Source organism: Miscanthus floridulus, chromosome 2, assembly GCF_019320115.1.
Source record: "Miscanthus floridulus cultivar M001 chromosome 2, ASM1932011v1, whole genome shotgun sequence".
NCBI classification, from domain to species: domain Eukaryota; kingdom Viridiplantae; phylum Streptophyta; class Magnoliopsida; order Poales; family Poaceae; genus Miscanthus; species Miscanthus floridulus.
The window spans coordinates 151,097,140-151,111,631 of NC_089581.1; the positions used below are offsets into that span (position 1 = coordinate 151,097,140).

General features: G+C 42.5%; 1 protein-coding gene, 1 non-coding gene and 1 pseudogene across 3 annotated transcripts; 2 read left to right on the forward strand and 1 right to left on the reverse strand.

Annotated features, from left to right (window-relative positions):
* The first annotated feature begins 4,641 nt into the window (after positions 1-4,641).
* Positions 4,642-7,157, forward strand: LOC136540097 (uncharacterized). Of its 2 annotated transcripts, none has more exons than XM_066532089.1 (4): positions 4,642-5,107; positions 6,169-6,238; positions 6,361-6,450; positions 6,918-7,157. In XM_066532089.1, exons 1-3 carry the CDS (start codon positions 4,727-4,729, stop codon positions 6,417-6,419), a joined length of 510 nt encoding a protein of 169 aa, XP_066388186.1. In that variant the 5' UTR covers positions 4,642-4,726; the 3' UTR covers positions 6,420-6,450; positions 6,918-7,157. The 2 variants fall into 2 exon arrangements, with proteins under 2 accessions (XP_066388186.1, XP_066388185.1); XM_066532088.1 differs by having other exon boundaries at positions 4,646-5,107; positions 6,935-7,157.
* Positions 7,158-8,437: 1,280 nt separating this feature from the next.
* Positions 8,438-8,518, forward strand: TRNAL-AAG (transfer RNA leucine (anticodon AAG)). Its single transcript has one exon. It is a non-coding gene; the product is annotated as a tRNA-Leu (tRNA).
* Positions 8,519-10,262: 1,744 nt separating this feature from the next.
* On the reverse strand, positions 10,263-13,482 carry LOC136540098 (26S proteasome regulatory subunit 4 homolog; annotated as a pseudogene).
* Between the last annotated feature and the right edge of the window lie 1,010 nt (positions 13,483-14,492).

The following is a 14,492-nucleotide window of genomic DNA, read 5'->3' on the forward strand; positions in this document are numbered from 1 at the left end:
GATTTCCTGTCACCTGCGAGATATAGGAAGATACATATGGCATGGTTGGCAATATTTGCTATCGTGGAAAAGAACCAGTCTTAATGTGAAATGAAGACCGGATGGAGGCTTGCCGGTTTGCAGTGACTCCGTCTGTGTCGATTAAGGACTGAATCTTGGAGCCTTTCCTGTTCATGTTGAACGCATGCCTCTCTCTTAGTTGGCCGTGTCCGAAGACCGACCGCGAAGCCGAGTAGCTCACCTCAGGCCGGGAGTCGATAAGTATAAAGTGCACCTTGGAAGGGAGCCGTAGGCGTGAGTCCAAGGGAAGGTGATTTAAAAGTCCTAATCGTCCTGGCAGAAGGGTAATCTCTGAGAGTGCTGGCGCTGATCGAACCCGCAAATTTGGTTCCTGAGTTGTTCCAAAGGTGACCCACGGCTACCCTTGCTAAGTATGCCAGGGTGAGAGTTAGGAATACCCCCTCAGCTGAGTTGTAATTCGATTCGAGTCGTCGTCTCTCCCAGTTAGTGAGAACTTGACGGGCTTATCTCCAAAGTAGATACACTAAATAACCTAATGGTTCGAAAATGATGATATGATGATGACAGCCTTATTATACCTGCTATGGTTAATATTGTTTGCTCCTAATAAGTGAGTGCTCTAGTACTGGTGCTAATCTAGTGGACAGGTAAATGATGATAAGCTTGATGCTAAGTTTAAATTGGTTACTATAATCATAAGCTCTTTTATGCAACTGTGTCAAGCTAGCCCACCTCATAAGCCTTACATGACCCTTGGTGTCTTTTATTTTTGGTTTTGACGGGTAAGTCTAGCTGAGTACCTTCTCGTACTCAGGGTTTATCTCCCACCTGTTGCAGATGACCAGTTCTACTTTGGTTGCTGCAAGTACTGCCTTCTCCCAGCTGGGGATGAAGACTAGACCGTTGGGCACGGTCTCTACTAGTTCTCGTACCTGATGATGCTTTTGTGGGACATGACTCTGATCTGGCAATGTATTTGAAACTATAAAGTTATGTACTAAACTATGTTGCTTCCGCAAATTCAAACTTGGTTTGTAATATTTATTTGAACTCTGATGGATGTAATCCGAATGCTACTTGTGAAATGTTGTAACGAATGATATGTTGTGTTGAATCACTACGGTCTTGGTTTGTATGTCGAGAGTTGATTAAAATCCTTTGTGATTTCCAGACTACCGGGATTATGGGATCTTAAGTACAGGAATTTGATCACTTCGGTGATTGTTTTTGTACTTACGTTCTTATGATTTGGTCGGTTTTGTTACAATGGTGGCATCGCTTGCTGTCAACATGGACAGCTCGCTGCTACTGCTGACATCCTTGATGTGCACACCACTTGCGTCCGCATCGCGAACAGTCCTTGAACCTCCTCCTTCTTTCATACTTCATGCGGTGAAGCGTATACGAAGCAACCTCGCTCTGATACCATTTGTAGGATCTACAGGAAGATAAAGGAGGCCTAGAGGGGGGTGAATAGGCCTGTAAAAATTTAACTCAAAAATTCTATCAGAACCGAGGACGGTACTGCCGGCCTGAAGGGTGGCACTGTCGCTCTTTGAAAATAAATCTAACACAGCTGAGATTTTACAAAGATGAACCTGACCCCACTAGATGCTTAATCATGCAATATAAAGATAAGATCCAGTTTGAAGACTGAATACCACAGAAACTCCACACAAGAGTGGATCGAGCAACCAAACCCTAACACCAGCTACCAAAGAGCTAAACCAGCAAGTAAATAAGATGAAGCATGTGAGACACAAGATTTATCCCATGGTTCAGCTCACCACAAAGGTTTGCCTAGGTCCATATTGTTGAGGAAGCCACAAAAGACTTGGACTTGCCACTAAGGCTTGCCTTACCCTCGTTCTCAAATTAAGAGAATAAACTCTTAAAGTGAGAGGTGATTTCTTAGCTCTGAGAATGAGGTTATAAACCTCCCAAGACTGCCACATAAGTTGGCAAGACCAAGGGCAATGCCTAGTCGGCTAGGAGAAAGCTCCAAGAGTAACAAACCCTAGAACCACCGGCCAAACGTGAACCAAATGCTCTTGGACTTTGAGAATCAGTGGATCTACTCTCCAATCGAGTTTTGCTGCCTTTTCTTTCAAGTTTTGATGGTTGGAATCAAGGATTTGCTTGAGGGATGAAGGAGCAACAATGGAGGAGAGAGGTGAGCTTTGGTTCTGTTCTATTTCGAGCAGAATGACTGAGTGAAGAAGATGACCGTTGTGGGCTGGGCCTGAAGGGTATAAATATCCCTTGGGTCCAGCGGTCAGTTAAGGGCGGCACTGTCGCTATTAACAGGGCGGCACTGCCGCCCTAGCCAAAACAGGTAAGTTAAAGTGAAATTTGGCTGCCTATTTTGACTAGGTGAGAGAATGTAAATCTAAGAATTTAAACATCTGGTTCAATAGTTGACCAACTGTCCTAAAATCCCTCTTAATAGTACGGCTTTCCCTAAACTCAATTTCAAAACGTAAAAGAATTTAAACCTCTTTTGAGCTAGGTCTAGCCACCTTTTGTAATTAGGACACCTGCAACCTGTACATCATCCTCATTTTTTGATTCCCTGCTTGTTATCTCGATAAATCTCATTAGTCCTCTAATTTGGTGATCATCAATGCCAAAACCCACACTAGGGCTTGATTGCACTTACAATAATAATTCTAGAAGATTAAATGTTTCATAAGCAATGGACAACATAATTTAGTACTGCTACTGTAATTGCAGTTCAAGAAAATTTGCATCTTTCTCTACCAGTACTCACTAGAAAATAGCTATACATGGTAAGAAAAAAAAACACCAATCATTAACAGCATGAGCTGCATGAGTATGCCATATTCTACTACCTATGGATGTACTGTAGTTCAGTAATAGACATTCTAATCACAAAAAAAGTGTTGTTTTGTTCCATAAGTTTTAGGACCATGAACAATAAAAAAATCATAGATTAGTTTGATTTTTGGACATCATATTATTGTAATCTAATCTTATATTTCCATCACGAATGAACCTGCCCAAACTAAACAATTAATCAAACTCATCTATCCAGCCAACATTTGGGGTTTCTTTGAATCTTCCAAAAATTTTTGAAAACAACCAGATCGACAATACGCCATTGCAATTCAGTGAAAGATAACAGATATTCATAGATTTTAATGGGGGATCACTCAAGTCAGGCAAGGAAACGAATGCATATATAACTGAAATCACCTAGGGTTAGACACCAACGAACCTACAGAGTCTGGCGATGAGTGGTGGCTGGATGAAGAGTCAGATCACAGGGATGCTGGCATCTTGATGACTCTCCTTCGCAACAGGAGAGGTATGGAGGACGAATCGATGGGCGGCAGTGAAAAAGCAAGAAGGAAGCATATGCGACTTCGGGGAAATAGAAATTGGCGCGTAGAGATTGGAGTTTTCCGTTTGTTGTGGTAGATATCGTGGAAACCGGGAGTGGTCCTAAGACTATCTCCAACACCGCGCCCCAAACGCATATTTGTGTCCCAGACGGTGTTTTGGGTACCGGAATCGGCCTCCAACCGATGACCAATACGCAAGACGCAATTTGCGTTCGAGGAGAGAGGAGACGCAAAGTTGCGTCGTCCTCCACGCGCGACGCAAACTGTCGGCGCTGTCCCTCTCTCGTTCTCGTCTCTCCCGCGCGCCGGAGGCGGAGGCGGAGCTGGGGCCCGAGCCTGCGCCGGAGGCGGAGAAGCTGCGCGGCGGGCCCCCTCCGGCGCGGCGCGGGGAAGAGGAGAGGGTCGCGGGGGAGGGAGGCTGTGCAGAGGAGGGAGCTCGCCGGCGGGGCGGGAGGCGAGCGGAGCTCGGCGGGGAGGGAGGCCAGGGCGCTCGATCGGCATGGATTCGGCCGCCTGCTCGTCGATCTGGCCGCCTGCTCGTTGGATCTGCTCGTCGCGCGGAGCTTGAGGTAGAGAGGAGAGAGGGCGCGCTGGATCCGTCGGAGGGAGAGAGGAGGGAGCGCCGGCCGGCCTCCTAGGGTTGCCGCGCCGCCGAATCCAGAGCTCGCGCCTCCCTCTCGAAGCGTCCGCCGTCCCGGTCGGACCCGCCCGCCGCGGCCGCTCCAGCCGCTGCAGACGCCGCGCGCGCGGCGCAAGCGGACGGAGGAGTTGGAGGAAGATGATGCGGAGATGGAGGCAGGTGCCTTCGGGCCAGGGCTCAGGAAGAGTGGGGGCGGCGTGGAGGGGGACAGGAGCCGCATCGCCATGGATGCGGGCCGCGCTCAGCCTTCGGACTTTTACGTCCGTTGTTGGAAACGTGAAGTTTTGCGTTCTGGAGCTTTTTCCCTATGCGTGACCTATAAGAAGAATGCGTCTCGTATTTGCCTTCGGCCTGTTGGAGACAGTCTAGGGTTGGAGCCGCTGCGTGCCGCTCCATCGCTGCAACCCTCGCTCTGATTCCTTCCTCTACTTTTCGTCGGACGAGACTTTTCGTCGGACGAGACCATCGCCTCTCCTGCAGGACTATCATCTCCGTGACGTGGAACACACGCTGCCTACGCGGTGGCTGGGGCAGCACACCAGCTCACTGCGTTGGAGAAGCCCTCATGTTCCAGCTCTTTGCCTTCCACGCCACTAACTTTTCCACCTTTGGCAAAGGAGGACACCTCCTTTTCGCACAAAAGCCCCCGCATTCCTCTCAAGTCCCCCTCCGTTCCCCTCCCAAGAAACCCCACCTTTGCATGGGCAAGCGCCTACCTGCCGCCGCCGCCGCCGCCGCGGTTCGCTCGTACGCCCGCAGCCTTCGCGTCCCATCCGATACCGCAGCCGTCGCATCCGCCGGTAGGGCAGCCAAGACGCCGGTGGCCCCGCTGGATACGCCCAGGAAATCAGCCGCCGCCGCCGCCGCCGCCAGCTCCGGGCGGGCCGAGGTGCGGGATTTGGCGGCGGCGTGCGGGCTAGAGGCGGACGAGCGGGTGCCTCTCGCGGAGGTGGTGTCGGACTGCACGAGGCGGTGGTTCCAGGACGCACTCAAGGAGGCGCGCGCCGGCGACATCACCATGCAGGTGCTCGTCGGCCAGATGTACCGCAGCGGATACGGTGTCAACAAGAACGAGCACAAGGTGAGCCATTAAGGTTCCGAAGTTGAAGCGGCTGCCTTAGTCAATGCTTTGGTTCTGGTTTATTTGGCCTTCGGAGTATGACAATTCGTGAATATTGAATGGTTTCACTTTGGATCAGTTTTGGTTCGGTTAGTTCGAATTCTTAGTTACTGGCGGCTCCAAAACTTCCTCAGTGACTTGTCACTAACTTAGGTAGGTTGTCAGCTACTCAACTTGCTCTGCCTATTGTTGCAGTAGCAACGCTTGCTAATGGGGAAATGTGATTGTCTGATTGTGTAATTGTTAAGTGGTGTCCTTAGTCCTTACTGGTAGTTTTGCAAGAAACTATGGCCTTTTATTGCATATAATTGACGTGTGACACTATCATCAGCCAAAAAGGAACAGGAACGAATATCAGAAACTGTGATCTGTAAGACGATCTTAGCATTTCCTATCTAATTGGGGCATTGGCTGACATGAGGAATAGAGGTGGAAGATTCATGCCAACATATTTCACTACATTTGTTGATAATAAAACTATAGATTGCATTGTTCAGTTGTACTAGTCATGCTGTTAAGATGCTGAAAGCAGCACCTGCTTGTAATTTTTTTTTTGAAGGGTACCACTTTCTTGTTATCACATATTCGGTGCTTGACATCTACATTCTAGAGCTAAAAATTGCGACTGCAACATCTTTGGTTGCCAGGAGCCCAGGGCCTTGTGATAAAAATTGAATAATAGGCTGCAAATAGGTGCGCGTGTAAAGAAATCTTATAAGACTGGATATGAATGCACCAAATCTCTTTTGTGCACTGAAGCTGGGAATAGATTTTACAACAGCACAGAATAGGTTTGGAATCCAATGGGTGGAAGTATGGGGTGTTAAAAAAAATGAAAAATAATGAGGAAAAGATCTTATTGAACATTTCTTTCTGAGCTCACCTATGTTTTTTTTTTCAAGAACCGGCAGGAGAGCTGCAAAAGCAGGCCCAGAGGGGCGCTGAGCTCACCTATGTTGGATCCTGTGATCATTCCTGTTGTATTTGCAACAAAAGTTTGACTGACCAACTTCATTATGTAGGCAAGAGTTTGGATGGAGAAAGCATCAAGATATCGGTCTACAGTCTGGAAAGTTAGCAATAAACGTCCAGGTCATATCCCACCTTCATTTCAATGTTTACAGGGTTCTTTGGTGTCTTCGTCATGCCAACAACTGTATAGATGCATGTGGTCTTCTACTATTTGCTAGACCTGACAGGTTCTTGTTTTGCAGGGTACAATGCTAGTGACTCGGACTCAGGCTCAGATGATGCTAAGGAAACATGCAAATAAGAAAATTTGAGATTTTGACATTAATGGGCGGGTAAGTTTCATGTACCTCCATGTGCCCTTTTCCTGGTAGCTAAGCATCATGAGTTAATTAATTGAAGCATATTCGTTAGTTCATTTGTATGCTATACATTTAGCTGAAAAACATTTTCAATAGACAGTATCATCAAGAAGATATGGTAGCTTGTTAGACCTTTTCCATGCACCATGCATACTTGTTAGTCATATTTGTGCTGACATATAATTTTCCTTGTCACAATTATCAAGGTTAAGAGGTTCTACAAAAAATTCCGTAGTTATGATTGGAGTAATCCTATCTAAGCAGAAGTAACAACATTAGAAAGACCAGAACTCTACTGTTCTGTTTAACTTCTAGCACAGAAAGGCAAAAGTTATATATCGAATTTGATCTTTGTCAAAAGGCCTATGCTTTATCACGCTGTGTAAATTCGCACTTTCTGTTGGTCGTTTCTTTGGACCATTTGATATCTGGTTGAGAAGATCCTTTTACTTTGCAGGAGCTGCACCCGCACCTGCACTGCTGCAGTGACTACAAACCGACGAAACAACACAATCTACCACTTGAAGATTCAGATGCAGTTCTGTCAACGAATCCATCTGTGTCCCCGTTTATTTAGCAGTATCGCTAGATATTGTTGTATTTTCAGTTTCTTCTTTCACTATGTGAGTTACACATGCTGTATTATTGTTATTACCTCTATGTTTCAGAGGTTTCCTCGTTTTTCTGGCATTTTTTTTTTGTTTTGTGTTGATTTTGCTTGTCATCAGGGAAGTGGTTATCAGAACGGGTTTTCACTGAAGATACAAAGAATAGCAGGATATTCTATGGCATAGCTAGCCACTCTTACATCTGCATTTCGTCATTGGTCTTTGCCCCAATCGTTTAGTGGCTGAGGCCCTCCTTGGCAGAGCTTTCGGAGCTGATTCTCTGCTGAATCTAGCAGGAGTTTTGTCAAACAGTTTTTCGGAGAGAAGTGATTCTCTATTGATTTTGTGATGTGATTCTCTGAAATGAACTAAAAGGTTGGGAGCTGAAAATTCTCTACTGTCTGTGAAGTGAGTTTTTGGAGAGAAGTGATTTTCTATTGATTTTGTGAAGTGATTCTCTAAAATGAACTAAGAGGCTGGGAGCTAAAAATTCTCTACTGTATGTGAAGTGATTCTCTGAAACGAACTAAGAGCCTGAGAGCTAGAAAAAGTAGCTTCTCTTGCTTATGTGAAGTGATTCTTCATCGTGAGTTTGAGGGTTTATGCGAAACAATCAAAGAGAATCACTTTCAACCACATTCAGCCACAGAATAACTTTTCTTAGAAAATCAACTTCCATAGAGAATCAGAATCAAATAGAGCTCTGTTAAATAGGTCATGAGAACATCACTCTTCCCTGGGGCAGGAAGTATTATAAAAAGATGTTAATCACTGATTATATAAAAAAAAAAGCCTAGAATAAGTTTTTCCTGGCTCAATGCCCAAGCGGTTAAATCCAGCTGGGTCTAAAAATATAGGGTTTCATGAATACGAACCAAATGTTAAAAAAATATAGGTTTCGTGCATATGAACCCAAAACCATTACTTTTTATGGAAGAAAAACAATGCCCTCTGAATTAGCATTGGAGCAGATGGGAATTTTGAATTGAGGCATATTTTTAAAGTCAAACTTCACTTATTTTGACCACGTCTATAGAAAAACATACAAATATCTACAACTTCAAATAAGATTCAATATATACGTATATTTTGAATTTGCATTTATTTTGTATTATAGATGTCAATACATTTTTTTATAAACTTGGTCAAGTTAGATAAAATTGATTTAGAATAAAAGTAAAAACAACTTGCAATTAAAAGTATGAATATATATTTTTTTTTATAAAATTAGGTCCTCAAAGTGCTCACAAAATAATTGATAGCACTCAAAAACTGAAAAACTCAACAAGTCACATGATTTGACTGGTTAAGATTCTTATAAATATCAGAAAATAATTACCTAAATCAAATTGGTTGAGATGGCCGAGTTGGTCTAAGGCGCCAGATTAAGGTTCTGGTCCGAAAGGGCGTGGGTTCAAATCCCACTCTCAACATTTTTTTGTGATTTTTTTTACATTTGCTCTTTTTAACCATATATGTATCAGCAAATCCCACTCTCAACATTGTTTTTGTGAATTTTTTTACATTTGCTCTTTTTAACCATATATGTATCAGTTTCTCTTTTTGTTACCATATATGTACATTTTCTCTCTTTTTTTTTACCACATCTCAACAGTTTCTTCTTTCAACCATATATGTATCAATTTCTCTTTATGTTACCAACAGCAAATAAGCCCGAGCAACAGGGCATACAATTTGTTTGTGCTAATGGTAATATGCTAACTATTTTTGTTAGATTTAATTAGACTTGATCTCCTTAAATGAATTATTTCAAGTCCTAGAATAAATGTTAATACAACAAAGGATTAATCTCGTATGAGAAATTAACAGGAGATTGACTTAACTTTAATAGATGGCTATTATGTGTATCGGTTATGAGTTCAAAAAAAGGTGAAGGGTGAGCCACGTGCCCGCACGCATGCCGCCATGCAAACAATGTCAACGAAGATGTTGCAACTTTAAACTCAAATCGAGAAGCATAGAAGCGACAGACGGAAGAAAAAAATCTTTGGTTTTTAACATAAATCTTCATTTTTTACGGTTAGGTATAGATATACTATACATATCACTTGACATCCAGTCCCACCAATCTTATTATCCAAAAGAGCAATTAGTATGTCCAGAATTAATTCGACTACTTGCATCAGTTGTTCATGTGCCAGTTTCCTGCATGGCTGCAGGCCTGCAGGCTGCAGCTCATCTCCTTTTGGCTCTCTCACTCACTAGGCAATCTGATTTCTCTCTCTCCTTTTGCGTAACCTACTACTCTTTCGGTTATAAATTATAAGACGTTTTAACTTTTCTAAATATAGATATTTAAAATCTAAAAAAGCCAAAACAGCTTATACTTGTGAATGTAGGGGGTACGTCTTCGGTCTAGTTAACTTTCGCAGAGCCAATTACATCTTATGGTCTAGTTTGGCCTAGTTAGCCTGTGTTAAATTTAGGAATAACATGGATGAATTTATTTTAATTTATTGTTTGATTCAGGGTCTATTTGAAACTACTTCGTTCCATGTTTTCTTCCCTCTCAACTCTCGCACCCACACCTGTTGGACCAAAATCCGTGGGGCTCTGACCCAAAACCGCCCCATCCCTTATCTCGCCCTCAAGTCCTGTAACTTTTTTTTTATCATACAAGTCCTGTAACTTGGAGACGGAGAAGACGGTGAGGAGAGGTGAATTTTGTTCGATCTGCATCTGCACCGAATATCTCTCCGGGATGGTTGATTGTTCCACGCTTCCATCCCACTCCCATCCCGCTCGTTTGAAACCAAACAGCCTTCAATCTGGGACTTGCCCCGTCCACCATCCCATCCCACCAACCAAACATATGGTCATAAGAGCATCTCCAAAAGACATTCTAAATTCCACACTTCATATCTTCATTTGGCTAGTCACTCCATAAAAGCTCTCTATATAATTCAGCACACTCCAACAGACTAGACATATCTCACACTCTATATTCTATAAAAGGAGGAGAAAGGAATGGAATTTTAGAGCAACTCAAACATGGCAGATAGCCCGTCAAATTGAATAGCACTGGCACTGGCTAGTCTGTTGGAGACCAGATTTCTTGCATGTTAGCTAAAAATAGAAATAGCAAGTTAGATCCCAACTCTCTCGGAGATGCTCTGAGATTGTAAAATAAAACCATAATTTCCCAGCCGCAAGTCGAACTGCCAAACATGCAAAAATCTTTGTTTTTACAGCCAGAACGCAACAGTCTATAAACAGAACTACATTTACGAATAGTCATACATGTCCACGCCTGCACACAGACAACCAGCATTCAATCTCATCCTGACTCATCGCTGCCATTTCATATATCCAGTCCTAATAGGATAACTGTTGTTTGAGTTGTGTGTTTCCAACAAAAAAAAATGCTGTAATAAGCAAACATTCTCGGACCATTTAAGCAGATTACAAACACCAAGGCTTCTAGCGCTGCTGATGAGTCTCACATATAGAGGCCCTCTGGTACGCCTTCTTTCTTCTTGAACATGACCTTTTCTTTGGCCTTCTTGAAGTCTGCATGCGTCACCTAATGCAACGGAAACCAAATAGCAGATCATGAGTGGATATTTTCTGTGACCTTGTATCCAAGTTATAGGCTATTACAAAAGGTTAACTATGGTGAATTTGCTTATAGGTACAAAAAAAAAAGTGAATCAGGTACCAACAAGATTAGCCAAAGTAGCAGATTTATGGAAAAACAGAAGGGGGTATTTGGTGTACAGAGTTGTCTTACCTTCATCCGCCGCTCTCTCAAAGCAAGCAAGCCAACTTCAGTACAAATGGCCTTGATGTCGGCACCTGAAAACTCATCTTTTGACATAATAAACTCTTCTAGGTTTACATCATCAGCCAGTGTCATTTTCGATGTGTGTATCTGCTCATCAAAACAAAACCTGGTAAGAACAAAGCTGCTTTTCTATTAAAAGAATAGGACTGAGAAGCTTTCGTCACATAGAAGCACCTGGAAGATGCGTCGCCTGGTCTTGACATCAGGTAAAGGGAATTCAATCTTTCTGTCAATTCAACCTGGGCGAAGCAAGGCTGGGTCAAGACTTTCAATGCGATTTGTTGCTAGAATAACTTTAACATCTCCTCTTGAATCAAAACCATCCAGCTGATTTAACAACTCCAGCATGGTTCTCTGAATCTCACGCTCGCCACCAGAATGAGCATCATACCTACAACAGGGCAAGAAACAGCAAAACTCACATTAATCCAGTTCACTAGAAGCGCCAGCAGCAATTTTTTCATAACCAAAGAAAATAGCTACTGTGGTAGACTTTCATGTCTGATATATCCTACCTCTTTGTCCCAACTGCATCAATCTCATCAATAAAGACAATTGAAGGAGAAAGATCATCAGCCACCCTGAACAATTCTCTAACAAGCTTGGGACCATCACCGAGGTACTTTTGGATCAATTCACTCCCAACAACACGCAAGAACGTTGCTGATGTAGAATTGGCAACAGCCTGCAGCATTCAAAAGTTTTATGTAATTAAAAGATGATTTTTACGAACAGAGACATAGTATTCTCATACCAGAACTTGAGAATATCTTATGTCAGGAAGAAAAAAAGAATGATAAGCGTTCAGTTGATTCACTGCTTTATCGATGGGCAAAAATAACTAAGGCATGGAAATAAAAACTTGGAACTGTCCTCAAGGAATCAGCACAAACCTTTGCGAGTAGAGTTTTCCCTGTTCCAGGTTCCCCATATAGTATAACTCCCTTTGGAGGTCTGATACCAATGTCCTCATATAGCTCAGGATGTGTTAAGGGTAGTTCAACTGCTTCTTTGATTTCTTGAATTTGAGCATCCAAGCCACCAATGTCAGCATAAGACTCCAAAGGTGCCTTTTCAACTTTCATGACAGAAACCATAGGATCAACTTCGTCTTGCAAAATACCAACCACTGACAGAACCTAAGGGACACATTTGGCCAAGATGTTTAGTGTTTACTAAATAAGCATTCAAATCAAGAAAGTACATAAAACGCAGAGTACATCACTTGAAGGGCAGCATCGTATCTGCTAAAACAATCGTGAAAAAGAAACTGCTGTATATACCAAGGCAAACCTCTGAGGGCCATGAAATGCATTATTACTTGAAGTTGGAGTGACAAGTTTTCTACCTGCCATTTAGATCACTAATACTCAAAGCTGCAATATCAATTTCCAAATATTTGTATACCAAAGTATATGCCAAGTTTATGTGCATGGTGGGAAAAGAAATTATTTTCTTTATAGCACATGACAATACAATCAATAACAACACAGCAGAAATGTCAAAAAAAAAAAACAGCAGCCTAAAAACTATGCAATGATCTATAGATAGAAACCAAACAAATTACATTCTTTAGTTTCCACACGAGGTCATATTGAACAGATATATTATACACCCATAACTGTGAATTCACAGTCCATAAGCCTAGATGAATTAGCAATGAATGAATTTAAACAAATATAGAATTCATGGAATTCTCTCAACTCTTTATTGTGCTTGTGCACCTATGAAACACGATAATATGCTATAATTGTGTCCTTCAAAATTTTAAGGTTTCTCCACATTCCACCATACAGAACCAAAATAAACCCAATGTTCTTACAGTAAAGCCAATAAATTAACCAGAACAGCCTATTAATTATCACTTGTTTACCACTAGACACAATAGAAATCATAATATTCATATAAAAATTAAACTTTTTCCACCACTGATCTCCTGAATACCACACTGAATCACTAACTGAAACATACGTAACACTTTCAATTCCGTATTTTAATCCATGAGATCAATGCGAAGATTTCATATATACCTTGTTGTGCATCAGAATGGCACATCCAGGCTCGAGCTGGTCCTTATCGACGAAGGAAAGTATCCCGACGTAGTACTCGGGCCCGACGGACGAGGAGACGATGGCGTGGCTCTCGTCGATGATCTCCTCCAGAGAACCAACGCTCATGGGGGTGCCGCGGAGGTCGTCGACCTTGGATCGGTCCTCCTCCGTCTTATCCTCGCTGGGGCGCAGGCGCTCCTGGCTGGCGACGAACTCCTCTTCCATGAGGAGGTAGTCCTTGACGCGTTCGAGCTTGAGCAGGCGAAGGCGACACTTTGAGAGCGGCGCCACGGCTCCGCCTCGGAGCCCTTCTGCCGCTTCTGCCTCCGGCCGACACGGGAAGGGGCGGCAGGTGGTTCATATTTCTTCTTTCTTCCCGTCGCCCTGCTTGCGGTCGCCCGGGAGCCCGGGCTGTTTGCCCATCCCGCCGGGAGAACCTTGTCCCATCTCCGGCAGCCGTGAATTAGGGTTTGGCTCGGTGTGACTCTGTGAGAAGCAGGAGAAAGATAGGAAGGTGGAAGGCTAAGGGGAAAAGAGGAAAACGGGAGTTGTATATCAGGTTAGGATTGAGGAACTCCATCCCTCTATTCAAAATTATAAAACATTTTCTCTATTTTAAACTATAGTAACGTATTTTGATTTTATAGATATATTATTTTTAATACATATTTAGATATGACGTATATCTAAATACTTAACAAAAAAATATATATACTATCTAAAAATATCAAAACATTTTTCAATTTAGAATAGAGTGAGTACTAGAGCATCTTCAAAGGTTAGCCAAATTATTTTCTAAAGATAAATTTGGCTATTATTGAAGGAAAAACATGACTCTGTGAATGACTCTAGCTCTCCGTTTCACCTCATTCACTATTTATTTTTGGATAGCCTACCTTAATAATCATCCAGCCTCTTGGTTGTATAGAGTCTGTTGAAATACTCTAGTATTTTTTTTTTGTCAAATCTATTTTAGAGAATAGCTAAATCAGTAAATTTGGCTAGTCTTTTTTGGTAATCTAAGGCTAGCCACTTAGAGATGGCACTGGGTTGGATAAAGTATGCATGAAATGAATAATCGTTTGTGATAAATTGCATATATATCTCGTAGTATAAGATTTTGTATCCGTATATGGAGGTGAGATTTTTTATCTATACCCGTCGAGTATAATACATGTGCATGTTATAGCCACAAGTTAAAGTGTCATTAGAATAATTAGAGTTAGTTATAGTTTTATTAGCACTAATGGAAGGGTAGAATCTTATATTTGTATCACCGGCAGGCCGCGCTACACCATACCGCGGGTAGAATTGTCTCTCTCTCTTTTTCCATTTATTGGGCCGTTCGTTTGGCTGAAATTGACTGAAAAAATCAGTCAAAGCTGAATTGTTGTAAAAAAAAATATTGTTCCGGTTGAAAAAAGAAGCCGAACAAACCGGCTTTTAAGGTAAGCCAAACAGGGCCATTTAATCTCTCCACACTTCACACTGTTACAAACTAGAGGCAAATGAACGCCTCATTTCAAAATCGTGAGAGCAAAATCACGAGGT

Excerpts from the sequence above, each read along its gene's own strand:
- LOC136540097 (XM_066532089.1), top strand. The coding sequence starts at position 4,727 with ATGGGCAAGCGCCTACCTGCCGCCGCCGCCGCCGCCGCGGTTCGCTCG. Across the intron at positions 5,108-6,168 it reads TCAACAAGAACGAGCACAAG|GCAAGAGTTTGGATGGAGAA; the intron begins GTGAGCCATTAA and ends TTCATTATGTAG. Across the intron at positions 6,239-6,360 it reads AGTTAGCAATAAACGTCCAG|GGTACAATGCTAGTGACTCG; the intron begins GTCATATCCCAC and ends CTTGTTTTGCAG.